The sequence below is a fragment of the Neoarius graeffei genome, chromosome 7, assembly GCF_027579695.1.
Source record: "Neoarius graeffei isolate fNeoGra1 chromosome 7, fNeoGra1.pri, whole genome shotgun sequence".
Classification (NCBI taxonomy): Eukaryota; Metazoa; Chordata; class Actinopteri; order Siluriformes; family Ariidae; genus Neoarius; species Neoarius graeffei.
This window is the reverse complement of record NC_083575.1, coordinates 35,575,943-35,603,836: the sequence shown is the minus strand read 5'-3', so window position 1 is coordinate 35,603,836 and position 27,894 is coordinate 35,575,943. Positions and strand designations below refer to the sequence as shown.

The window sequence follows — 27,894 nt, the reverse complement described above, 5'->3', positions numbered from 1 at the left end:
ACGACAAATCAAGTGAATCTGAATCTTTAGAATCGAAGCAGTGAGTCGATTCCTGTCCGAGTGAAGGGCTTATTGCTGCTCGCTTCACATGTGTGATGTGGAATGTTGTTGAATGTTTTGGGCAGGAACGGCCGGCTCGACCCCTGGATTTGCCGCAGTGAATATAATGAGCGTTTGTGGTTTTGTGTAGTCACATCGTAGTCGTACAGCTGTTTAAGTTTGTGTCGGAGTGTCGCTACATCAGGAGCTAAAATGTCGGCGTCGGAAGGAGCCAAAAACACGAATACGGAACCGTGGGGCGGTTTTGATGACAACATTATGATTCAGGTAACCAAATAATCACTATCTATTTATTTAAAGATTTCTCTGCGTTAAATGTTCGTTAAAGGATTTATAAAGTTATTTTAATGCGAGTGTATTTGTTATTTAACCTTAAACACGGGTTATTGTCCTGAAAAAACTGTTCCGAATCTCAAATGGCTCCCTCCTCCCTATACATGTTCACTATCTAGGGGATGACACAAGTCTACTTGTCCAGGGGAAAGGTATTTGGGATTCGGCCTGTGTCTGGGCGACATTCTGTGGCTGAAGTTGTTCAAGCTGTTGTTTTGGGGTTTATTGAAATCCATGCTTTCCAACTTTTCAAAATTCTCATTTATTTATTTTTTTATTTATCCTTTATTTTACTAGGAATGTCCCATTGAGATACATTATCTCTTCTTCCAGGGAGTCCTGGCCAAGGTAGTAGCAAATAATAAAAAAAACAAAAAAAGTTTCAATATACATAGACAACATCCACATAGAACATGCAATATTAACACACAAGCACACAGGCATTCCAAAAAATGAAAATAAAATAAACACAGACTAACAGACGAAGCACACTGACATTCCAGATGTCAACAATCCAGATGTTATGGACAAGAAAAAATAAAAAAATGAATTAAAGTTCATGCACTTTTCTCATGGAGGAGAAAAGTGCATGAAAGACATATTTTCAATTGGATGAGGGTCTGATGCGCGGTTGAAACGATAAAAACAGTGGATCCAATTAATTGGAAACCATTTGAAATTTATACAGTTAGAGTTTTTGAATTGTTGATATTTTTCTATCAATTACTATAGGTTCTGGGATTCATGTATCAGGCATGAGAGAGCTCAGCTCAGAGTGAAACGTCTGAAATAATACTCATCTCATTATCTGTAGCCGCTTTATCCTTCTACAGTGTCGCAGGCAAGCTGGAGCCTATCCCAGCTGACTACGGGCGAAAGGCGGGGTACACCCTGGACAAGTCGCCAGGTCATCACAGGGCTGACACATAGACACAGACAACCATTCACACTCACATTCACACCTACGCTCAATTTAGAGTCACCAGTTAACCTAACCTGCATGTCTTTGGACTGTGGGGGAAACCGGAGCACCCGGAGGAAACCCACGCGGACACGGGGAGAACATGCAAACTCCGCACAGAAAGGCCCTCGCCGGCCACGGGGCTCGAACCCGGACCTTCTTGCTGTGAGGCGACAGCGCTAACCACTACACCACCGTGCCGCCCTGAAATAATACTCTTTTTAAAAATTTTTTCGTGGTGCGGGTTTAATCAAATCCTGTGCTCTGATTGGCTGGCGAGCGGGTCCGTATCCTGTGGTACGGACCCCGGTTATGGACCTCTGGCGACTCGCTCGTTCACAACAACAACAAACATAGTAGGAATTTTTGCCAACATTTTTTAAATAAGATTTATTTATAAGATTTTTATCAAAAATCTTGTAAATTTTTGCCAGCATTTCTCAGGAGAATAGCATTAATTTTACAGCATGGATAGCGATAATGACAGTGTTCACAGCGAAAGCGAGTTTTACTACCCTGAGGAAGAAGAAATAAAACATTTCAGGAGAAAGCTAAAAACCTCTAACTGTTGCGGCACGGTGGTGTAGTGGTTAGCGCTGTCGCCTCACAGCAAGAAGGTCCTGGGTTCGAGCCCCGTGGCCGGCGAGGGCCTTTCTTTGTGGAGTTTGCATGTTCTCCCCGTGTCCGTGTGGGTTTCCTCCGGGTGCTCCGGTTTCCCCCACAGTCCAAAGACATGCAGGTTAGGTTAACTGGTGACTCTAAATTGAGCGTAGGTGTGAATGTGAGTGTGAATGGTTGTCTGTGTCTATGTGTAAGCCCTGTGATGACCTGGCGACTTGTCCAGGGTGTACCCCGCCTTTCGCCCGTAGTCAGCTGGGATAGGCTCCAGCTTGCCTGCGACCCTGTAGAAGGATAAAGCGGCTAGAGATGATGAGATGAGATGATGATATGTTGCTAACGCCAAGCAAAAACATGACTGAATCCTGAATGACTCAATTTTGTATAAATAGGGGACTACATAGGCGGCAAAATGTAGTTTTTTTTTCCTGCCATGGAAGTGCACTTGTATACTGAGGAGGAAGCCATTTGCATTACAGCCGTGAATGAGGATTCAAAATGGCGGCTCGGCTCAGTTTTCCCTTTCGGGCGCTCTCGTTTTCTGTTAGAATTTGGTAAAGAAAAAAATTAATATTATTTACCAGCTTAAGGTCGGTCCGTATGGTGAAATACCATGACCTCGGCCCAGAGGGCCTCGCTCAGTACTTTCAAGACCTCGGTCACGGTATTTCACCATACGGACCTCCCAGCTGGTAAATAACATGTCTTGAATTTTAATATAATAACAATGAAAGGGAAGTCTTAAATCAGATTTTTAGCTGAAAAATCTCATTCCTGAATATTGTGTAGATACAGAGACCCACAGAAAATAACACAAGTGATGCTTTAGAAGAATGTTTATAATTTCACTTGTAAACTTTCACTTAAAGCTTAAAAACATAAATTAAAAATGGCACTAAGACACGACCACACACTTCAAATACACTCACCAAACACATTCTGTCATGCAAAATTTCACTAAACACGTTAGAAGTTGTACAGTTTTTCTGAAATGGTATAATTTGGCATAATTTTTTCCACCATGGCTGATGCTAAAATTTCTGCGACACAACTGCAAAAAGAAATTCTCAAGCGTTAAACATTTCAATATGATAAATATTTTGTTTATACAGAGGTGCAGATCCTACTGTATATGCAATTTAATTATACTTCTTACTACAAAAAATACAAAACATAATATAAATCTTAAGCTAATTTCAATGTCTCATAAGTATTTGTGATATACACGTACAAATGATCAACTGTTTTTAATTAAAAAATAAGAACATTAAGAATTTACAAAAAAGGGTGTGAATGACCTATTGTAGTTTTGAAGAATATGTAATTTACCTGCTTTTACCCCCCATAAGATTGGGATAATTGAATAATTGGGATAAATGAATCGCTTTGTAGTCTTGCCTTGCAAAATGTGTCGGTCTGGCTCGTCGAACATTTGCTTATCCATGGAAATTCATTCTCCCGTGCAACCTGGTATTTGCATTCATATTTTTGCCGTTTGGTATTGGGTTTAGTGGCCATGATGAATGACTGCTTGTAAAAAATGTCGGACAGCCTGGGTGAATCCTACATCACGGAAGTGACTGTCGTTCTGTTCGTTGATTGGTTAAGAATCAGTTAAATGTCAGCAGTGTTTCTCATACGATTCTGGTTGGATGTAATCGGGAGTATTTTTAACTTGGCGGTAGGGGTTTCCCCAAACCGGGAGATTATCCAGTTTTTAACAAATATGATCGGGAGGCGGGAGACGGAGGCTAAAATCGGGAGGGTTGGCAAGTATGGAAATCCTGTCACATTTGACCACATCAAATTATGAAACAGCCCAGATGTTTAAAAGTTTTTATCTGTTCTTCAGCATCTCAGTTAATTATGTTTTGATAACAGCAACCGCAGACAAGGCAGGAGATGCACAGAACCTTTATTTTTAAATACATTTCTGAGTGGATAGTATATTTATCCTTGACTCTTGTATGCTGCATAAATAGGAATAAAAGATGTATATTTGAGAGTTAAAATCAACCGCAAAGTTGGCATTTGAGCTGAGCCAGCCAGCCCTGAGTGTGTGACGTCACAGCGGGGACTGGTTTTAAGGCCAAGGCCTTTTACAGCTATAGACTAGAGTCATATCAATAAAAAATTATGGTGAAAGTAAGAAATACCGTTACTGACTTGCTCAACTAAGACTGATTTGACTTCATTGATTGTGGGTTCAGGGGTGTAGCTGGGGGGGTGCCCGTGACCCCCCCCCTTGGTTGGACCATACATTTTTTTCAATAGCCACATAAGAATATTAGAAAAGCACCCACTGCAATTTTTCTAATTTTTTTTTTTTTTTAATAAACTAGATTTGTCACCGCAGCCTCATTCGGGTTTCTATAACTTTGTATGGACTTCCTGTGGTTTGGGCACGAAAACCCAGTTCTGCCCAAATGCAACACAATCGCACTAGAAAGCGTGGTCAAGCTGCCAGTGTAGCTGCAGTCTTTTTAGTTGCGAATTACGAGTATTTCCTTGTGTTAATAATTCGCCATGTCAAAACAAGCTAAACTTCCCTCCTTCTTTCGATGTGAAGCGAGGTAAGCAACTTATGTATTTTTTTTTTTTTTCCATCAAAGTTGCATTTTGTGGCTTCGAAGCTAAATTTTGGCCCTTTTCCACTACCCTTTTTCAGCTCACTTTAGCTCGCTTCAGCCCTGCTTAGCACCCAAAACTCGCATGGTTTTGGAGTGGGGCTGAAGCGAGCCAAACCGAGCTGAGTGAGGCTGGGGGCGTGAGCAGACACTCCCCTGTGCACTGATTGGTGAGGAGGACATGCCCACACACGCCCCGCGAGCACGCTGGGATCTGTAAACCCGGAAGAAGAAGAATTACGAATTACGAGAATTTCTGAAGCCTTATGCCCTCGCCTCATCTATACGCTCTTGCCAGTATCTGTTGGCGTTGTCGGTGACAACAAGCCACAGCACCAAGACCAGCAACACTAACGACTCCATGTCCTCCATGTTTATTGTTTACTCTCCGGGTCGTGAGACTACCGCTTAAAAGATCACTGATGTCACTGTTTGCGCCGCTTAACGACATCACGTGACGTCCACCCACTTTCGCTAACTCCACCCAATGTGTCCACCCACTTCCAGCCAGCACGGTTCAGTGCGATTGTAGTCGAAATGCAACTCCAATAGCCCCACTCAGCTCGACTCAGCCCAACTCAGCACGGCACGGCTCAGCCCAACTCAGCCGCGTTTGTAGTGGAAAAGCGGCATTTGAGGCCTTGTCCACATGGCAACGGATTCAGGTGAATCTGATAAAATTGTTTATCGTTTCGGCCTGGCATCCACACGGCACCGGCGTTTTGGGTGCCCCAAAACGAAATCTTTTGAGAACGGGTTCCAGAGTGAAAAAAATCTGGCAACGGAGCCGTTGCGAAGTCGTCTGGATGAGTAGAACGGATTTGTTTATGATGACGTCACAACCACGTGCTTCACGCCGGGCAGAAGTGTAATGAACTCGATGTGAGTTGTCAACAAATCCTAGAACTTGGTTCATGAAACGCGCTTACAAAATATTTTCACTGTGAATATTTATTGTGTAATGGTGCAAAGTGAGAGAGAGTGAGAGAATAGCCCTTAGGGCAGAGTCAATCCTGCCAGCAAAAATAAGGGGGGAAAAAGAAGGCGCGATCTCACCCCTTCAGATGTTTATTCCGGACCATTAAAGAATTCTGGAGGATATCAGAATGTTGGCGTGCCGGCTTCGATCTACCCCCATTCTTTCCGCGTCTCCATTCAAAAAACAAGCACGTGATTTAAAGGGACTATATCCATAGGATAGGGAGTGAGAAAGTGTGTGACAGTGACAGTCACTGTGCGCATACGCAGTTATGCGCATGCGTCTACTTCTATTGTTCTGGTGTCTCCGATGGGACCGTCTTACAGCAGACGTAGTGGTGTGGCATGTGTATTGCATCGTTTTCAGCAAGTGTTGCGTTGCCATATGAACCTGATATTTTACTGATCCGTTGCCCATGTGGACGCGATATTTAAAAAAAAAAAAATCTCGTTGCCGTTGTCATGTGGATGTAGCCTTAGTGTGCCGTTTCTAGAACACAACATCAAGAAAACGTGGAAGAAAGCAATAATGGAAGAGCCGGTTTCTAAGCTACCTAAAACTAGCAATGATAATTATTTTTTGTTACATAATGTACTCAGGCTGCCAGTCAGTGTGTGACCCCCCCCCCCCCGAAAAATCCTAGCTACGCCCCTGGGGTTGACTCCCATTAAAACAGCATAGGTGTTATAACTTATGCAACATACATGTACATGGATGCATTTTCACTGATAAAATGTAAAAGGCTAATTAAATAATCAGATGAACTGAGAATCACATTTTGAAGCAAATTAAATTTTATACCGGTAACTTAAACACACGATACAAGTTACATGTATTAATCTAAATGCAGGTAAGCGACAAGTAGTTTGTATCCAAATGAGAGTCGGAGCTTACCCATCTGTGTTCTCGCTTCTTGAAAGCCGACCTTGTGGCCAATTGTTTCGAAACAATCTGACTTTCAGTTCTCCGTTCATTCACTTCCACGTAAAGGGCGAGGTATTGCTGCTGAAGCAATCATATCCAGCGGAGAAATCAGACGGCTGGTCCACTTATTCTCCATATGGAGTACTCCGCCATTACTCAGGCAGTTACTGAAACCCAGGATGGGACGTCACCGGTTTTAGCAACAACCATGGGGAGGTCACTGCCCGAGCAATAATGTGTCCCGTCCTGTCCCAGGTTTTACCAACAACCCTCGGCTCACGCTCCAGGAGAACTGGTGCAACTGAACTTGCTTTCCTTTTCTTGCAGTTTTCTTTTCCTTTAATTGTTGGTACTGCACCCTCTTTCAATACGGGCTTATAGCCAACGCTCCTCAACAGATCAGAGGTCTTGTAAGAGTCTTCAGTAAAACATGTAGAGGAGAGACCACTTTGTAGGCGCCCAATGTGCCTGTGAACTTCTCGCAAAACGCGTCCAGATCTTTGCAGTTTGAACATTCTTGGGCCATGAATGCAACGTAAATCCACCTTCTGTTGTGTTGCTGCACCTGCCAGCAACACATCTACGTGGCATGGTGATAAATTGGCTCAAAATGGAGGCTCGGAGTTGCGGTCAGCTGTGTTTGTGTCTCGCAGAAATGGCTATGAGACCGAGAGACTTCCTGTTGTGACGTCGCAGATGTCAAGGTCATTCACTCAGACCGCTACCTATATGAATCACTTTAATCGTAAAAATTACTATATTAGATTTACTGTTAACGCTTAAAACTATTCCTGTGCCATTCTTGAGGTCTCCAGGCATTTATAAACAAAAAGTGAGGCCATGGCTCTGCGTATCTCCTTTAAGGTTCGTGGGCAAATTAGGGCTGTGCGATATATCGAATATACTCGATATATCGCCGAAAATTCTGTGCGATACATAAAATTATTATATCGTAACTATCGAGTATTTTATGGTCATCTTCCGACTTGCGTTCGTTTCGTGTTTGTTTAAAACATTTCCTGGTGGTTTTCTCCCTGTCCCTCAGGCAGTAACGTGAGAAGCTGCCTAAGGGTAAAGAAAACAATAACGTCATGCACTTGCCAACCAATCCCGGGCGACATCTCGGTGCTGAAAGGAACTTCCGGGAAGATTTTCTAGTTTCGGTTGTGTTGCCAGATTGGGCGGTTTTAAGTGCGTTTTGACAGGTTTTGAACATATTTTGGGCTGGAAAACGTCAGCAGTATCTGGCAACACTGCCGGCGGGAAGATTTCCTGGTTCCGGTTTACAGCGCTGACTCAGTTCGTGCAATCGCTGGTGTTGTATAGGCTACCGTGTAAGCTCTGTCAATTTCAGCGACAAATTAAAAATGGAAGCGGACGAATTGGTTCCTAAAAGGACTAGTAAGGGGTCAGTCATCCGGCATTTTTTGGATAAAGCGAGGAGGACGTGGAACAGCAAATGCCAGTTTGTAAAGTGTGCAAAAAAAACCCTGTCATCATGAAAGGCAGCAGCCGGAATTATACACATCTGAGAGGCAGAGCCAGAAAACATTCAGTTCAAAAGTGTGCAAAGAGAGAAATGATGTTTTGCAGATCTCTCTCTTCTCTCCCTCGATCTCTCTATTGTGAATGTTCCAGTGGTTCTCAGTAGTCAGGTTAATAGCTTGGAGATCTATTTTTTTAAATTTAATGAATGAGCACTTTTCTTATTTAGGCTAAATGTCTCTCAGTGTTGAGCTTGCACTTTATTGATTTGAGCAGCTCTGTATTGTATTGCCCCTTTGTTGCAATTTTCAAGATTGTTTTTGCAGTTTGTGCCACATCTTTGTTGAATAAAAATAGTCTCATTTCAATTCAATTGTGATTAATCACCAACATGAAAATTTAAAATGTGTTGTTGAAAACCACCTGTAAAGTTAACCAAGAATGTTATTTAATCTGCAGGGATTGGAGTGAAAACAGTAAAAGTTAGATTTCATGGGGTCCTTTAGAGGAGATTTAAATATATCGAGATGTATATCGTGAAATGGAGAAAATGTATCGAGATATTCATTTTTTCCCATATCGCACAGCCCTAGGGCAAATAGAGGAGTAATAATTTTCATAATAATAAATACTTGCAGTACATTGCATTATATTATCATAAGAAGAAACCTGTGTCATATGTACACTAAAGCACAGTGAAATTCCTCCTCTGCATTTAACCTATCTGAAGCAGTGAACACACACACCCAGAGCAGTGAGCAGCTATAAGACAGCAGGGCACTTCAGCCATGATACAGAGGAACGGGGAAGTGCTGTTCACTCACTCAACTCCCTTCACATTTTTCCTGCCGGTCCCAAGCATTGAACCGGCGACCCTTTGGGCTCAAGGTCGCTTCTCTAACCTTCAGGCCATGGCTGCCCCAAATTTTCCATTGTTCAAAGAGACCTAGATCTTAAAAGGATAGTTCGGGATTTTTGACATGAATCTGTATGGCATCCCCATCAATAGTGTCGTGCAAACACACTGACTTACCCCTGACAGCATCCTGCGAGTCCAGTTCTTGTCCAGTTTTGGTCCAGACGAAAGTAGTCCGGCAAGTTTGTTGGGGTCACGAAAGTAAAACGTTTTTCTTCTCAAAACAGTATGTGTTCAAAAGAGTGATATATTTGCATCACAAAACCGTTGCCAAATAAAAAGTCAGACCTCGAAATCGCTTGGCGCTATTTTCTCTCCCTTCTTATCACTGCGCGCTGCCGCCAGGTGACAGCCACGGCTGTTTCATTCATTGTTTTAGTGATGGGAATTTCGGCTCTTTTTCGGGAGCCGGCTCTTTTGGCTCCCAAACGGCTCCTGAGATTTTATTTTTGATTTAAAGGAAGACGCTACCCCCAAATGAAATTGAGTCAGTCCCTGCAGTCCCTAGAGTTGGATGAGTGAGCCAAAGCGTTTTGTAGCCGACCCAGCCATTGTCCTGATCTATAAACGCCCAGGTTAGCTTAGCTTAGTTGCTGGCGTGTCCAGCTAGCATTGTCGTTGCAAAAGTGAATTAAATAACTCAAGATTTTTTATAATTATTTCTCATGACTTGTACATTCACATCGAGTACACATATCAATGCAAATTAACACGAAGGGATTTACTAGACCAATTTATATCTGGAACTATTTTCAGCCACAGCACAGGCAAAGCACCGCTGCAGGCGCAAAGACACCGCGCAGCGCCTGAAAACGGGTGCGCAGCGCCTGAAAACCCGTTTTCAGGCGCTGCGCGGTGTCTTTGCGCCTTCTTTTTCCTACCTATTCCTTTAATTGCTGCAATTAACTAGTTAATTCTGATTCTATTTCTCCTCTCAGTTATAATCTGTCCTGCTTTTGAAAAGATCCTCTCTGGGGGGACAGATGCTGCCACTATACACATCCTCCGTGCCATCACGTGTGTAAGCCGTGGATAGAGTGCAGCCTTGGTCTCCCACCAGCTTAGTGGGTCTGCGTTTCGCTGTCACCTGGCGGCAGCGCGCAGTGATAAGAAGGGAGAGAAAATAGTGCCAAGCGATTTCGAGGTCTGACTTTTTATTTGGCAACGGTTTTGTGATGCAAATATATCACTCTTTTGAACACATACTGTTTTGAGACGAAAAATGTTTTACTTTCGTGACCCCAACACACTTGCAGGACTACTTTCGTCTGGACCAAAACTGGACAAGAACTGGACTCACAGGATGCTGTCAGGGGTAAGTCAGTGTGTTTGCACGACACTATTGATGGGGATGCCATACAGATTCATGTCAAAAATCCCGAACTATCCCTTTAAGAAAAATGCAGACAGACAATCTTAATACAGGCTGTGTGGAGGAGGATGAATTGTGACTCCTGGGATACGAACCCAAAACCTTCTGGTTCTAACCACTGTCCCAAAAGTCAGTTTGGCTCAGCTGAGTTTCTGTGTGCTTTGCTTTGATTTTTGTTTCCCTTCAGGGCAGTGCTTCGGCAGTTATAGACATGGAGAACATGGACGACACGTCTGGCTCCAGCTTTGAGGACATGGGAGAGATGCACCAGCGTATGAAGGAGGAGGAGGAGGTGGCAGCCGAGGCTGCAGCTACCGAGGATGACGCCGGAGAAGATGGAGAGTTCCTCGGCATGAAGGGCCTTAAAGGCCAGTTAGGAAGACAAGTCGCTGATGAGGTCAGCAGCCACGTCGTGTAGCATGATAGTTTTATGCTGATTACGGTATACAGGTTATTAATCTGCTGTCGTCTTCTTGCTATCCAAGTGGTTCAAAAGGATACGCTGTATTAAGCTGTACATACACATAGCTGATATGTGATTCCATGACTGCAGTCTATATAACTCTCAAAATGAAACCAGTTCTTGTTAATTTTTCAACGTTGAATTTAAGACAGCGTGCCGTAAACGTTCAGAAATGTGAAAATTCATTTCAGGCTGTGATCTCATTTTCAGAAGTCCCCCCCGACAATGGCTGTGGTTTGCTGTTAAGTTATGCCCAGGTCAGATGGCAGGCTGCAACTAGTTTAACTACTCTTGTCTACAGTGGTGCTGGAAAGTTTGTGAACCCTTTAGAGTTTTCTATATTTCTGCATAAATATGACCTAAAACATCATCAGATTTTCACAAAAGTCCTAAAAGTAGATAAAGAGAACCCAGTTAAACAAATGAGACAAAAATATTATGCTTGGTCATTTATTTATTGAGGAAAATGATCCAATATTACATATCTGTGAGTGGCAAAAGTATGTGAACCTCTAGGATTAGCAGTTAATTTGAAGGTGAAATTAGAGTCAGGTGTTTTCAATCAATGGGATGACAATCAGGTGTGAGTGGGCACCCTGTTTTATTTAAAGAACAGGGATCTATCAAAGTCTGATCTTCATAACACGTTTGTGGAAGTGTATCATGGCACGAACAAAGGAAATTTCTGAGGACCTCAGAAAAAGCATTATTGATGCTCATCAGGCTGGAAAAGGTTGCAAAACCATCTCTAAAGAGTTTGAACTCCACCAATCCACAGTCAGACAGATTGTGTACAAATGGAGGAAATTCAAGACCATTGTTACCCTCCCCAGGAGTGGTCGACCAACAAAGATCACTTCAAGAGCAAGGCGTGTAATAGTCGGCGGGGTCACAAAGGACCCCAGGGTAACTTCTAAGCAACTGAAGGCCTCTCTCACATTGGCTAATGTTCATGAGTCCACCATCAGGAGAACACTGAACAACAATGGTGAGCATGGCAGGGTTGCAAGGAGAAAGCCACTGCTCTCCAAAAAGAACATTGCTGCTCGTCTGCAGTTTGCTAAAGATCATGTGGACAAGCCAGAAGGCTATTGGAAAAATGTTTTGTGGACGGATGAGACCAAAATAGAACTTTTTGGTTTAAATGAGAAGCGTTATGTTTGGAGAAAGGAAAACGCTGCATTCCAGCATAAGAACCTTATCCCATCTGGGAAACGTGGTGGTGGTAGTATCATGGTTTGGGCCTGTTTTGCAGGTCGCAGCATGCATCTTTTTGCTGTCTGACCTGGGCACAGGTAACAGGCTTGAGTATTATTATAGCAAATACACAATGTGGTTAATTGGCATCCATAGTCGTGTTGTAGGCAAGACCACCTAAACCGAGACCAAGACTTTGAGGGGTTGAGATCAAGTCCAGGTCAAGGCAGGGCGAGACCGAGTCAAGACCAGGACCAGACCTGTGTGCGCGCACGCGCGCGTGTGAAGGAGGGCGGGCAGGGGTAACAGCCGTTAACAGGAAGAAAAATGTCAAATTAGCAGCGAGTCATGTTATTGGTCGCATTTGAAGCAGAAAACTTTACACTCGGTCACAGTAATGTTAACAAATAAATCAGACAGTACACAGACAATTTCGTAAAATAACTCCACTGTTGTGGTCTTGAAATAAAATCCCAAGTCCTCTGTCTGAGACTGGGACAAGACCGAGTAAAAACGTGGTCGATTCCAAGACAAGACGGAGACCTTCAAAAAGTGGGTTTGAGACCAGTCTCGAGTCCCGCAACACTAATCCAGACTAAATGGTATGAGGACATTAAGGGCATTATAAACTTATAATTCATTTTCTATCTATAATTTAGGTAACGGTTTTACATGCAAAGTGAACATCAGTCCATTTCACAATATCATTGAAAATAAATAATGAATTAGAGAACATAACTTTCTTCTTCCTATGATGTCTGGAAAATTAAAACGTGATAGAACTCTGACTCGTCTTGCAAAACAAGTTTTTCTTGAAAAATTTTGTGTTTTTTTTTTTTTTTTTTTTACAGATAACTTGACTATCTTGTTGGAGTTTAAATACAGAGGTGATTATAGGAAATCGTGTGCGCTGATTATTGAGAAATAGTCTGAATCTCTCGACCAATCACCTCAAGCGACTCCGCAAAATGGCTGCGAATCACTTCGTCACCGTAAATGAGGAAAGAATTTCAACTTATGAAAGAAACCGCTGTTCCGAAAAGCACTAAAGATGCTATGAAGTTTGGTCTAAAACTATTCAAAGGGAAGGTGGAATTGTGATTTATTTTATCTGTTTCAGAACAAAGTATTTTATGTGACTTGGTGTAGATAAGCGATACAAGCCTGCGTGTGCCTTTACATTTGCATGCCACTTTTGAAGTTTGAAAAAAAAATTTAATTTTTTTTTTAACATGATCACCTGTGTATTTATACTAAAACAATTATCTGCCTCAGGCTTGGTGAATAACCTCGACTTCATCTCCATTATTATTCACCAATAGTCACCTCACCTTCAGCAAATAATTAAATGTTTAGTATGTAATTAAACCGTCTTCAGTCACTACTCAGTTAGCTTATAAAAAGAGTATAGAAACATAGACCTACTGTGGGTTTCTGTTAGTGATCTGAATATATAAGCACCTGACCAAAGGTGGACAAAGTACCCAACTTCATTATTTAAGTCCAAGTACAGATCCTACTGGTCATATGCGACTCCGATACAAGTGAAAGGTGTTCAGTAAAATTTTTACTTAAGTTAAAGTACTGAAGTACTTGCTTTTAAAAATACTCTAGTATTAAAATTACATTTTCTGTCAACACATTGTTATATTATTGCCCCAACGCTTACAAAACCTAACACCGTTACCAAAGACAGAAATGTGAATTCACAAAATGAACGCGTGCTGTGCCATCATGGTGGTTTAACATTAAGCTAGCTAGTCAGTGAAACGCCACCTGACATGCTAGCAAACTTTTTTCAAACTCAATCATATTGGGTAGCTAACGCTACTAGAAAATAGAGATTTCTAATATTTTGTTTACTTGGCAAGATTATGCTGAAACATATTTCTGAAAGGACTTGAGAGAAGTTAATGTTATTCATGTTAGCGTAACTCCGTTTTTACATGCTAAAGCCTCGGTCACAACTGGACGTATGATTTTTTTTGGCCATGCAATTTTTGGCGTTTCCCAAATTGCTGCTTTTTTTTTTTTTTTTTTTGTTCGTGGAGAACATAGTTGTGGTGACCATGAAGGAGTAAGATCACCGTGCACCCAACGTACAACCTGGAAGTCGAACTTGTGTACCACGCACGAAATCTGAGGCTGCTCGGACGTACGGCTGTCGCTTCATTCGTACAGCCAACGCACGTAGTTGTAAGACCAATGTCCTTCAAACGTGTACTAATCGTACTGACTGTGTTCCATGCAGGCTTCGGATGAAGGTTGCAAGAACTGCGCACGATCTGTACGTTGTGCGTACGAACGACGTTGGATTTTTACTAAGAAAATGCCAAAACAGCACCATAATTAGTATTTAGAAGGTCAGTACTCACCAGTTGTGTGTAGTTCAGTAGCAATGCCCTGTGTCAGTTTCCGTTTGTGGATGGCGTTGCTGTACAGGTCCAAAGTCTTGTCGTAGAAACAAGGATTGGCACGGAAAAAAATCTACCAACCTCTCCTCGTCTGCTACGCCGAAAGAGTACGACAAACTCCTGGCCTGCTGGCCACCGTCGTGATCTTCCTCCTCACTGCTCCTTGTCCTCTCTGTCACCCCCCCTCTCTCTCCTCCGTCTCCGACACCTTTTCTATCCTCCTCTTCCCTTTTGCCTTCGGCATATTGAAGCAGTGAAATTAAATTGGATTTTCTCTCAAAGTCTACGTGTACAAGTGGCCATAGGCACCCCTGCAGCTTTATATACCCGAGTTTTCGTGCGATTGATGCCCTCTCGCCGTACAGCCAATGCACGGCCGACTTACTCGACACGCATGGATGATGTACGAAATAGCTGAACGTGTGTTGGCCGCACTAATTACGTATGTGGGGCGCATGACACACATGCGGAGTCCGCAAGTGCGACATACGAAAAAAATTGACATTTTGCCCAAACCTCACACCAGCAAATCGTACGAAAGACACACGAGGCCGTAAGTTTGTCTTGCAACCTGAAAAAAACGTAAGCGCCCGTAGAGTTTGTTTGACATGACAAAGAACCTCTGCGGCCAGTCTACGGCTCGAAAATCAGCACGTCACACACGCGCCCTCCGTGCGTTTCTTGCGTTTTTTGCACGTAGACCGGCCGTAGGAGCATGTACGGCCGGTTGTGACCGAGGCTTTACTAACAGTGTCCAAGTTAACTAGCTATGTGTTGCCATTGCCTTGTCCACGGCTAATGTTAACTTGGTGGGCAAATCCGTAGAAAGTCTCATCTCATTATCTGTAGCTGCTTTATCCTGTTCTACAGGGTCGCAGGCAAGCTGGAGCCTATCCCAGCTGACTACGGGCGAAATCGCCAGGTCATCACAGGGCTGACACATGGACACAGACAACCATTCACACCTACGGTCAATTTAGAGTCACCAGTTAGCCTAACCTGCATGTCTTTGGACTGTGGGGGAAACCGGAGCACCCGGAGGAAACCCACGCGGACACGGGGAGAACATGCAAACTCCACACAGAAAGGCCCTCGCCGGCCACGGGGCTCGAACCCGGACCTTCTTGCTGTGAGGCAACAGCGCTAACCACTACACCACCGTGCCGCCCCCGTAGAAAGTCATTTGACTAATCAGACTGTATAGTGATTGCAACATTATCGCTAGCTCTAAAAGCACAGACAACTTCATTGCAAGCTTTCTCTTGGAATAAAATGTTTATAGACCTCAATATGCTTCCACAGGTTGGACGGAGAGTTTTTGGAGGCTGTGATGTGGTTCGTTTTCAGCAAACATTTAAAATGAAATGAATCTTTAATCCTTTCAGAAAACTGAAACATGGGTTCTAGGTATAGCCCTGGGTGCGTGCATTCCCCAGAAGAACCGCCTCCTTCCATTCTGCCATCAACTGAGTGTGTTCAAATAATGCCGCTGAGAAATTGAACTTGATTTTATACAGTCTATGGACGAGACGTGACCCTAGTGATTATGGATGGGCTGTCTGTGTCCCCTGCGAAAAAAAACCCAATCATGTTTTAGAAAAAAAAAAGGGGAAAAAACCCATACATTTTCTAAGCTGCTTCATGGTAATGAGGACCTTGATAGAAATGTAGTGGAGTAAAAAGTAGGATATTTGTCTTTCAAATGTAGTGAAGTTAGTCATAAGTTTCCAAAAAAAAAAATATACTCAAGTAAAGTACAGATACTCGGTGTACTTAAGTACAGTACTCAAGTAAACGTACTTCGTTACTGTCCACCTGACTGATATTCCATGAATTCATACAGGTTTGGAAAGCAGGCAAGCGGCAGGCCTCCAAAGCCTTTAACCTGTACGCGAACATCGACATCCTCCGCCCTTACTTTGACGTTGAGCCTATTCAAGTGAGGAACAGGTAAAATCCAAAACAGCTCATGTTTCATGTGGTTGTGTTTAGGCATTTCCACTGATGATCGATCACATTTCTACACAGATTAATTGAATCAATGATTCCACTCAGAATGATCAATTTTCCACAGGTAAGTCTTTACCATTGCTGTTCAACAGAAACTAATTTTCTGAATGGTTGATCTTTGTGCTTTTTAAAACCATGGCAAATCTTATAAAATGCATATAAATAGGAGAGAGAGGGGGAGGGCTTAGAGAGAGAGAGAGCTCTGCTTGCTGTGTATTATTCAATCCAACAGAAAATTGCTGGGGAATTGTATGGACCAATGATGCTGGTGTTCACTCTGGTCGCCATCCTGCTTCATGGCATGAAGACTTCTGGAACTGTTATAGTGAGCAAAACTCTGTACATTTCATAGACTACTGTGTAAATCTGCGGTTCATGCATTTAGACCAGGGCTTTTCAAAGTGTGGGGCACGCCTCCCCTGGGGGGTGCCAGAGTTCTTCAGGGGGGGCGCAACGTGAGGAAACATAAACCAGAATAAGTTACTATTGCGGACATTTAGTGAACTTCAGCTAGCCTTTGCCAGAGACAAAATGGATTGATTTTTAGTACCTGAAGCTACAGTGAGTGAGGAGACAGAGTCTGGGCCAAGCAAAAAACCAGACCCTCCAGGATTTCGCGATGTTGCGATTTGCAAATTCAACCAATCCCCGCGAATTCAGGGCGGTGTTGTGATTATATCCAATCACCGCAACCTTCCCGCAAATTTGACCAGTCATTGGCGTCGTCTTTAGGTGACGTCGACAAACTACCTTCCGCCTTACTTCCGTGTATACGTTCAAGAGAAGCAGCATGCGCGCAGTGTTGCCAGATTGGGCGGTTTCAAGTGCATTTTGGTGGATTTTGAACATATTTTGGACTGGAAAACATCAGCAGTATCTGGCAACACTGCATGTGCGAGACAATGTTTATATAGGCTTAAATTCTATTACTGAAAGTGTGTTATGTTTACAGTGAAGGACTGTGTGCACTTTACATTATTTTTTTTTTACTTAATACAAGAAATTAATGGAGGTCAACATTTTTGCCAAAATGGTATTTTATTTTCCATTGTTTAGGCAGCTTCAGCATCATACTGTGAGATTCTGTTCAAATTGTTTTTTTTCTTCTATGAAGCCTGAGCCATTTATTATATTAGTTTATAATTATTGTTTATTTTAGTCTTCAGGAGAGACTGCCTGCACACAGTACTAGTATTAATAGTTTTTTCTTACATGAAAGCTGAGGCATTTATATTATATGTTAAGGTAACTTCATGTTGTGCTGTGAGGTTCTCTGCACTTTAACTTTTGAACCAACAGGTGCATTTGGATAAGTAAAGCCTATTTTTCTGCATTTTTGTAGTCCTGGTAATCTTTTATATTGGTAAAGTTGTTTATAGGACCATTTCTCAGTGTCTGTTTTTTTAATCAATAGTTTTTCGGTAATAACTTAATATTTAACATATCACTCAATTTTAATCACAAAAAGAGAAAATCGCAACAATTTCTCGCAACTTTCACTTCCTCCCGCAATGTAATTGCAACAAAAACCTAAAAAACACCGCAACTTTCATCGCAATTTTTTGGAAAACCCCCGCAACATCAGGCATTTTAGCCTGCAACAATCACAAAAAAGGCCCGCGGAATCCTGGGGGGACTGAAAAAAGAAGGAAGTATGACCACGATTATTTAAAGTTTGGATTTTCATGGACTGGATCTGAAGATGCTCCACTGCCACAGTGTGTTGTCTGCCAAGAGGTGCTAGCTAACGATGCTATGAGATGTTTAAAACGTGTAAAAAAAAAAAAAATTTTTTAAAAAGCACAGATGTTTAAAATGTGTAAAAGAAAAAAATATAAAAATGTGTACAACAACCATTTTTTTTAAAAATACGAATGGATCATTAAGTATAGCAACAATAAAAATTGTGAGGGGGGCGCTGTTGTTTATTTGCTCTCTGAGGGGGGGCTGACTCACCCACACTTTGAAAACCCCTGATTTTAGACAATTTACATCCTCTTCCACACTGACTAATGATGTTCACAACAGAGAGAGGGCACTCTGATGGGAACTGCCATTGGGACATGTTTTGGCTACTGGCTTGGAACATCATCCTTCATCTATTTCTTGGCTTACCTTTGCAATTCTCAGATCACCATGCTCCAGATGTTGTCTTTACTAGTGAGTAACAGTCACTGCCGAATGAGTTTTGATTGAGGTGTGGTGGCCCACTGGAAGTGTGTCTGATGATTTGAAACTGTGTTTTGCAGGGTTATGGTCTCTTTGGCCACTGCGTGGTCCTTTTCATCACCTATAATGTCCATTTTCACTCCCTGTTTTATATCCTATGGCTGGCAATAGGAGGACTTTCTACACTTCGGATGGTAACAAACAACCAGTTTGTCAATTTAATGGTCATGTTGAGACTCAAGAGTAAGACAAATTATTTATTTTACCAAGATGTTACAAATGTTAATCTGTTAAAAAAAAAAAAACCACACACATTTCTGGCCCTTCTTAAAAGCAACAGACTTTTCAACGGAATAAAAACATGTTCTATTCCCTTCTAGCGGGTTTCATTCATTTGGTTTGATAGAATTGCAATATTGTTAGCGTATCGCTTATCCTACGTGTATTACGTCACTCTACCCAATGGAGAATGAGTGTCGAATATGGTTTGATATTACATGGTTGTCAAGATGTGACGTCACACGTTGGCGCTGATGCGAATATTTAATAAGAGAGCTTTCTGCTGTGCAGAAGCATTTATTTGTTCGCAGGGACAGAGAAAGACGTGTTGAACACCCGAAAGGCTACCAAAACTTCATTAGATATCCTTCACGCACATTTATAAGAGAAAAACATAACAATGGTCAATGAAAAACTGGAAGAGTGTATGTGTATAATAATAATAATATTGGCTGGCTTTTTTCGTGGTATCTCTGCTATATTCCATTCAGCTAGCACGATATTGAACGAGTCAAAGACTCGTTCAATATCGTGCTAGCTGAATGGAATATAGCAGAGATACCACGAAAAAAGCCAGCCAATATTATTTAAATATGCAGTAGTGGTGTGAAAAGACAATGGAGAACTGATTATATAGCAGCATTCGAATGTAAAATGACTAGGTTCTTTAAAACCAAAAATACAGGTGATGTACAGTTGGTATTTATATTCAGGAACACAAACCATGTCAAATTATGATTTTCTTGTCTGAAAATCCTTGTCTTAAAGTGAAATTCCCACATCAGTTACTGGCTTCGGTTTTAAAATTAATCATTTAAACCTCTTCAGGTGTTTGTAATGCCTTTCTGTAATGCTTTAAAATGAATATATATGATTAGTAACAACCTAAATGAATTGATAAAGCAGGAGGAAAAAAAATAATTTTATCATCAAGCACAAAACTATCGATAAATTGAGGCTTCTGGATCCCGGAACAAGGCAGCCTTGCCGCAGGGCTAATCTCGTATGACGTCACACATGGAACCCTGGTTATCTGGGTCATTTTGGTTCATCTAACTCTGTGCTTGTTTACTCGCTGAAATTGGATATCGTTGTTGGAATTTTACAAAAATAACGATGGGAAAGCGCTGCGTTGTGTTTGGATGTTCAAATCCATATACAACAGGACATTCAGTTCACGAAATGACAAATCTAAAGCGACAGTGGGTGAAGTTTGTGCAAACGAAGCGGGCAGATTTCGTGTCGTCTACTAATGATAAATCTGATTCATCAAGTGTTCACCACCACCACCAGAACGACCATATGGGAATTATTGGAGCAAAAAAGAAACGCATTTGTTTAATAAATGACATTTGATCTGATATTTGGACAGTTCGTCGATTCTCCTATATAATAATCGCCTGTTTCATATTTTCTTTTAGTAATTACACTGAATAAGTGTACGTTTTTAAAGATTATTTCTGAATTTATTGAGGTGCATGTAAATATTTTCCCTATATTTTGTAGTGGCCAGCTTAGAATAAAAATACACAAACCAATCCGTGTTTCCAAATCTCTCTGGCTGGTGGTGCACTATTGGCGGTGAGTGGGACTGTCGTGAACTGAATGAACGGTCATCTGTTTCTCATCTTGGGGGCTCGAAAAGGGAACCATTTACTCCAGAATATCCTTGATAATCATCTGCCCCTTCATCCGACAGATAAGAATCCCAGTCACTATCAGAATTCTCTCCAAAACGTAATTCTAGATAGAGACTGGTCTAACCACTGCTGCGCACGGGAACAAAATTGATACCCGAATTGTTACACGTGTGACGTCATGCACCCCTTCGGGATCTTCCAGTTCAGTCCTGGCAGATTCTATGAAAATCGGCTGATCTGATTGATTTTCCTTCAATTTACAGCCTTTGGGATCAGCTATGGTTCAAAAACACATGGTCAATTAACATAATGATTGTTGCTTTGTACAAGGGGAAAAAAGTGGGTTTAGAGGCGTTACATTCACTTTAAATTGTAACACGTACACCTCAAACAGTGTTTAATTATGATTTCCTCTTTAAGTAGTGAACTACTGTATACTTAGAGTACGAGTTCTCATGTAACATGTCGGCTGCTTTCAGTGAATAAAGTTTATTTTGACTAGACATATAGTGATAAAATAATGAGAGATAATTCACTCAAATTTTCATAGTGCACCAAGTCATTCGGAACAAATTGAACATATGTTTTTTTTTTCTCCTTTTCCTCCCCTCACTTTCTCTCTTAGGTGGCTGTGCTGATTTCCCGTACTGTGGGTAAAACTCCTCGTCTCGTTTTGTGTGGCACACTGACGGCGCTCCACATGCTTTTCCTGCTCTACCTGCATTTCGCCTACCACAAGATTGTTGAAGGTAACAAATATGTAGACTCGTATAGATAATGAAATGTCTGATCCTTCACAGTAATTGCATGGAATCAAATCCTATTCAGTGTTCACTATATTCAGCTTTCATTTGATCTCATTCAGTTAATTTAGGATACTGAATACTACTTGTGTTATTATAGAACATTTAAGAAAGGAGCCCAGTGCCCCAAATTATCGTCTCTTGTGAATAGTAAGACATTATTGTTGTTATTACCTTGTGATGAGAGTTCTTACCTTCAGTCTATTCTTGAGTCTACTTTTAGAAACAATTATGTGGTCTAAAGGATATAACGTATAACTGGGACAGATTTTTGGAAAAGTTGTCAGCCTAAAACAATCAGAGTGCTATATGTCCGGTTTTTTCTGTTCATGTTCATGTCTAGAAATGTGTACTAATTTTTAATACCTCAATGCTCATGATGTATTATCAATAATAAATATAAAAAGAATATTTTAAATGAGGTGATGGAGGATATTACATGGTGGCAAGAAGATATGAAGTTTATCTTTGAGTGGATACATTACGAGTGATATTTTTCAACACGAGCAGATAAACTTCATATCTTCGCGCCACCGTGTAATGTTCTTTATATTACAGAGACACATCCACAAAAAAATATGCAAGTTAATCAAAAGAACTTTAAATATGAAACAGTTCGCTATTTTGACAACACGCGTCTAGACAGTGGGAAAACACCGGGAATGACGTCATCGGAGTGAAAAATCGGGAAATCTGTCACTCAGATTTGTGGTGTATTTCATATGAAAAATATGCGTTTTTCAACACGAGAAGATGAACTCAAAGCCAATGTGTGATTTTTCTTTTTATTATATAGACACATTTGTTTATCAAAACAATTCATCAATATCCTCACGAGTGACACAAATGTCATGGTTTTTGTTCTCCATGTCCCGGATGTAGCTTGTATGAAAAATACAAGTGGCGTATTTCCCAGTAAAACACATGTCTGTATACTACCGTATATATGTATGTATGTGTTCTTTACCAGCTTAAGGTCGGTCCGTATGGTGAAATACCGTGACCTCGGCCTTGAATACTGACCTCGGTCACGGTATTTCACCATACGGACCGACCTTAAGCTGGTAAATAATATTTATTTTTTTCTTTACCAAATTCTAACAGAAAACGAGAGCGCCCAAAAGGGAAAACCGAGCCGCCATTTTGAATCCTCATTCACAGCTGTAATGCAAATTGCTTCCTCCTCGGTAAACAAGTGCACTTCCATGGCAGGGGGGGAAAAAAAAACCCTACATTTTGCCACCTATGTAGTCCCCTATTTATACAAAATTGAGTCATTCAGGATAGGGATGTTAACTGATGACCGATGGTTGACCGAATCAACGTCAACAGGTTAATTTTTTTTTGGTTGTCAGTTAAGAAAAAAAATCAATCGTTTTGGAGCGGAGAACCTGGAATTCTGTGTTGTAAACGCTTGGGGCATGCCATGCGGTGTAAGGACGACAGCTGACAAATCAGAAACACCCATTCAGTCATGTCCCGCCCTCCCGCCCCAGTTGAAGACAGCTGCCACTCGGCGAAAGAAAAGTCTCGGTGTTGGATTACATTTTACTACGTAACATCAAGGAAATTCTTGACCATCAAAGAAACAAGAACACGGCGCATGAATAAAGTCGCTGGTTGATTAGTCTGGTGAATATTAATGTCAATGTAATAATAATACACAAGATCTGAACTAAAACCTGGTTACTCACTGATGTTACTTAGCATCAGACAGTTACTATATTAGCTTAGCGGCTAATCAGCTCAGCTCCAGCTATCCCATTCCCAATGGCTGTGCACAATTAGCAGCCATGTAACCGTAATATCAGTAGCTGGAAAACAATTGCAGTATGAGGTCTCTGTGGCTCACTTCGAAGAAAAGTGCCTAGTCCGTAGCAGTATGCAATATCAACACACAGCCTACTGCAGTTAACTGTAAACACCAGGGGCCGTATCGCTAAAACGTCCCATCTTCAATGAAAAGTTAAGATGGGACAAGTGTATGATAGGATTGTTTTCAATAGGCTACTCAATGCAAGCACCAGTAGTGACTGAGCTAAAGCTTGCCGCTTAGAAAATGACGGCAATTTATTGAGAACATGTTCACACTGATATTTTTAATGCCAAGTTGCAACTTAACAAAAGTGCGTGCCCCTTGCTGACACGGCTGCAGACACAGACCCGGGTGGAGAAGGACCAGGAGGAGGGATTTCACGCTTCTCACGATGTCTCTAAGCTGGAGCCATTTGTCCTCCGCTCCAATACAAACCCCTTGACATCAGTGCCGCGTTTGACTAAATGTTTCGCGCTGTAGAAAAGGTAATGTGAGTGGAGGGCAGCGACTGGGACGGAATGTGCGGATACTTGCGGTTAGATTTAGAATAGATTCTAATAATTCCAATTCGAGAATTTTAAACTCGGGTTAACCGATTTTAACCGGTTAATGAGGCTCGGTGGTCGGTCAAGATTTTTTTTTTTTTAGTTTTCGCCATCCCTAATTCAGGATTCAGCCATGTTTTTGCTCGGCGTTAGCAAGTTAGAGGTTTTTATCTTTCTCCTGAAATGTTTTTTCTTTTATTTCTTCTTCCTCAGGGTAGTAAAACTCGCTTTCGCTGTGAACACTGTCGTTATCACTATCCATGCTGTAAAATTAATGTTATTTTGAATCCTCATTCACGGCTGTAATGCAAATGGCTTCCTTTTTGGTATACAAGTGCACTTCCATGGCAAGAAAAAAAAACGTTTTGCCACCTATGTAGTCCCCTATTTATACAAAATTGAGTCATTCAGGATTCAGCCATGTTTTTGCTCAGCGTTAGCAACAGTTAGAGGTTTTTAGCTTTCTCCTGAAATGTTTTCTTTTGTTTCTTCTTCCTCAGGGTAGTAAAACTCGCTTTCGCTGTGAACACTGTCGTTATCACTATCCATGATGTAAAATTAATGCTATTCTCCTGAGAGATGCTGGCAAAAATTTATAAGATTTTTGATAATCTTATAAAAAAAAAAAAGATAAATGTTGACAAAAAATGCTACGTTTGTTGTTGTGAACGAGCGAGTCGCCAGAGGTCCATAACCGGGGTCCGTATTGTAGGATACGGACCTGCTCACCAGCCAATCAGAGCGCAGGATTTAATGGAAACCGGACTGCAAAAAAAATAAACTGTTTGACCAATACCAACCTGTGCCAAATTTCCCAAAAGCATTGTAACACAAAGATCATCGTTAAATGATAGTGCGAGCAGCACAATGAACACACTCTTTCCTAGTTAAGATGCTGTTTGTGTTAAGAGACTTTTGGGAAACCTACGTCTTGTTCGTTTAACAACACAGTTATTGAGAACAGAACTGATGTGCTGATGCAGTGTCGTTTCATATACGGTATAGGTGTATTGTATTCGACTGTTGTTATTCTTCAGTAATATTAGATGATTAAGAGAGCATGGCTTTATTATTATTATTTTTTTCCCTGAAGGTATCTTGGACACCCTAGAAGGACCCAATGTTCCCCCCATTCAGAGAGTGGCCAGAGACGTCCCGAACGTGGTCACTGCTGTTGTGAATTCCACAGTGAAATCTGTGACTGCGATCCTACACTCCCAGTAATCACTTGTTCTGATGTTTTTCACTTTGGACAAGGAAACTGGTTTGTGTGTAAATGAACTGGGCACAGGAGAGTAACAAAGGGAGTTCATATCTAGCACCTCAGCTAAGGTGTCGATTAACTATGACATGATGACCGACATAAGTTATGGTCATATCGTGGCATAATTTGATCTTGACCTGAATAGTCTTCAACAAAAAAGTTTGCCAAATCATTCCCCATCATCACTGCACATAAGTCAACTAGAATAGTTCCCTAAGATCATCTGTTGGGCAATAGGAACACTGGCTCCCAGTTGCTATTATTGGCATTGGACATAATTATATGTATAAAATGACAACACTAAAACACTCACTGATGTAAGTAACAAGATTCAAGATTAACTTTATGGTCTCACAAAGTGAGAAATTTGTTCTGGGCCATTCACCCATGCTACAGCCACAACACAGAACATACAATACACATACAAAGACCTACAAAGGTGCCTAAAAGTGCAAGAAGCATTGTGAATTAAAAAAATAAAATTAAAAAAAGTAATAATATAAATATAAAAAATAACGTGCCCTGAACTTTGCCTCATCTGAGTGATGCATCACCATTTTCACATTCATTTAAAAAGTATAAAGTAGAGGCAGGAACTTGGCCTTTAACACCATCTCGTCTAATATTGGACCTTTTTCAAACTGTGAGACTTTTTGAGAAATACTTTCAAAATAAGGAGATGCTATTATTGCAAATATGACTCTTGTTCGGACAAGGCTATTTATTACAATATTAATTCTGTTGGAAATAAAAATCCTTGACCTTGCACCTTGAATAGATGTAACTTTTAAATTTAATTGGATTATACATATGCAGTTGTAAATGAATTGAGACATTTAGTCGTTCTAGCTGAAGATCCTGGATATTTGTATAGTTTTTACATGCATAGTTTTCATTTCTGGCTGACAAACCTCTCATTTATTTTATAAAAACGGATATTTGGTTGAGGATAAATCTTCTAGAGAATTCTAAATCCACCATGAAGTGATATCTTGATAAATCTACTTGTGCTTATATTGCAAATTTAATATTCTGCAGATCTTGGTGGTCCACTGATAATGAAATCTGTAAAACTGTCTGGGGATTTTTTTTTTTTAAATACTTTTTATTGGGTCAAAGATAATGTGTTGGTGGAAAAGATTTTTACATATTGTTTTTATGAACTTTGCAACTTTCTGCTTTTTCAAAAATCCTAAATTTGATTAATACTAGAGATATGGAACATAACTAAGAAAGTGAGAAATGCTAGATTGTCACAATGGCTTGCCACCAAATTTAAGCTTTTTTTTTTTCTCCCCTCAAGCAGAAATTTTTATGGTCAGTTTTCTTATTGTACTTTGGGCCTAAATGAATTTAGTAGGAGCAGTTTCTTAGTGCAGGTATGCAGTGATCATGTATTTATGAATTTCTTTGGATAAATTTTTTTTTTTATATCAGTTTTATTTGAATGGTCATGTACTCACTCCTCCTTAGACTACCTGAAGGAACTGTGGGTGTGAGATTATGGATTCACGTGTTCATTATTTTGTCTTTGATGTGGTCTTTGTATTTATAGGGTTGTTGTACAGAAATTTAGAATAAAAATGTATTAAAAAAATTTAAGTTCTTTCATGTTGAGAATTCAGAAACTTGGAGTACAGTGTCTGAGTGTTACAAGTTCATATTCCAGTAGAAACTCCATGTTGTGTTTACAATTCGGTGGTCATTTAAGAACTCGGTAATCATTCAGACTGATTGTGATATGTTTGACCTACTGTAAGTAAAATTCACTGGCTGTTGTCTCACCAACAAAATAGTCAGTTTATCAGTGGCATGACATGATTGTTGCTGCTCACTGTGACATGTTTTATGGTCATGCTGAAGTTTATTGAAACTACTGATTCCAGCCATCATGGCATCTCTAAGTTACACAGGAAGTGGAGATCTGAAATTACTTCATTCATTACCTCTTAATGTGAGCTGTGATGTACAGTCGTGCTTGAAAGTTTGTGAACCCTTTAGAATTTTCCATATTTCTGCATAAATATGACCTAAAACATCAGATTTTCACACAAGTCCTAAAATTAGATAAAGAGAACCCAGTTAAACACATGAGACAAAAATATTATACTTGGTCATTTATTTATTGAGGAAAATGATCCAATATTACATATGTGAGTGGCAAAAGTATGTGAACCTCTAGGATTAGCAGTTAATTTGAAGGTGAAATTAGAGTCAGGTGTTTTCAATCAATGGGATGACAATCAGGTGTGAGTGGGCACCCTGTTTTATTTAAAGAACAGGGATCTATCAAAGTCTGATCTTCACAACACGTTTGTGGAAGTGTATCATGGCACGAACAAAGGAGATTTCTGAGGACCTCAGAAAAAGCATTGTTGATGCTCATCAGGCTGGAAAAGGTTACAAAACCATCTCTAAAGAGTTTGGACTCCACCAATCCACAGTCAGACAGATTGTGTACAAATGGAGGAAATTCAAGACCATTGTTACCCTCCCCAGGAGTGGTCGACCAACAAAGATCACTCCAAGAGCGAGGCGTGTAATAGTCGGCGAGGTCACAAAGGACCCCAGGGTAACTTCTAAGCAACTGAAGGCCTCTCTCACATTAGCCAATGTTCATGAGTCCACCATCAGGAGAACACTGAACAACAATGGTGTGCATGGCAGGGTTGCAAGGAGAAAGCCACTGCTCTCCAAAAAGAACATTGCTGCTCATCTGCAGTTTGCTAAAGATCACGTGGACAAGCCAGAAGGCTATTGGAAAAATGTTTTGTGGACGGATGAGACCAAAATAGAACTTTTTGGTTTAAATGAGAAGCGTTATGTTTGGAGAAAGGAAAACACTGCATTCTAGCATAAGAACCTTATCCCATCTGTGAAACATGGTGGTGGTAGTATCATGGTTTGGGCCCACTTTGCTGCATCTGGGCCAAGATGGCTTGCCATCATTAATGGAACAATGAATTCTGAATTATACCAGTGAATTCTAAAGGAAAATGTCAGGACATCTGTCCATGAA

At 40.9% G+C, this 27,894-nt stretch overlaps 1 protein-coding gene across 1 annotated transcript; it reads left to right on the top strand.

The window, feature by feature from the left end:
• Positions 1–40: 40 nt before the first annotated feature.
• Positions 41–26,482, top strand: yipf3 (Yip1 domain family, member 3). The gene is made up of 9 exons (XM_060925561.1): positions 41–327; positions 10,463–10,672; positions 16,193–16,299; positions 16,378–16,423; positions 16,592–16,684; positions 18,388–18,519; positions 18,609–18,722; positions 21,073–21,196; positions 24,705–26,482. The coding sequence occupies exons 1-9, from the start codon at positions 253–255 to the stop codon at positions 24,833–24,835; spliced, it is 1,032 nt and encodes a 343-aa protein (XP_060781544.1). The 5' UTR covers positions 41–252; the 3' UTR covers positions 24,836–26,482.
• The last annotated feature ends 1,412 nt before the right edge of the window (positions 26,483–27,894 follow it).

What these genes read in the sequence shown, in the direction of transcription:
- yipf3 (XM_060925561.1), top strand. Translation starts at nt 253, where the DNA reads ATGTCGGCGTCGGAAGGAGCCAAAAACACGAATACGGAACCGTGGGGC. An exon ending in GAAGACAAGTCGCTGATGAG is followed by an intron (nt 10,673 to 16,192) that starts GTCAGCAGCCAC and finishes GAATTCATACAG; the next exon opens with GTTTGGAAAGCAGGCAAGCG. An exon ending in GACTTTCTACACTTCGGATG is followed by an intron (nt 18,723 to 21,072) that starts GTAACAAACAAC and finishes TTTCTCTCTTAG; the next exon opens with GTGGCTGTGCTGATTTCCCG.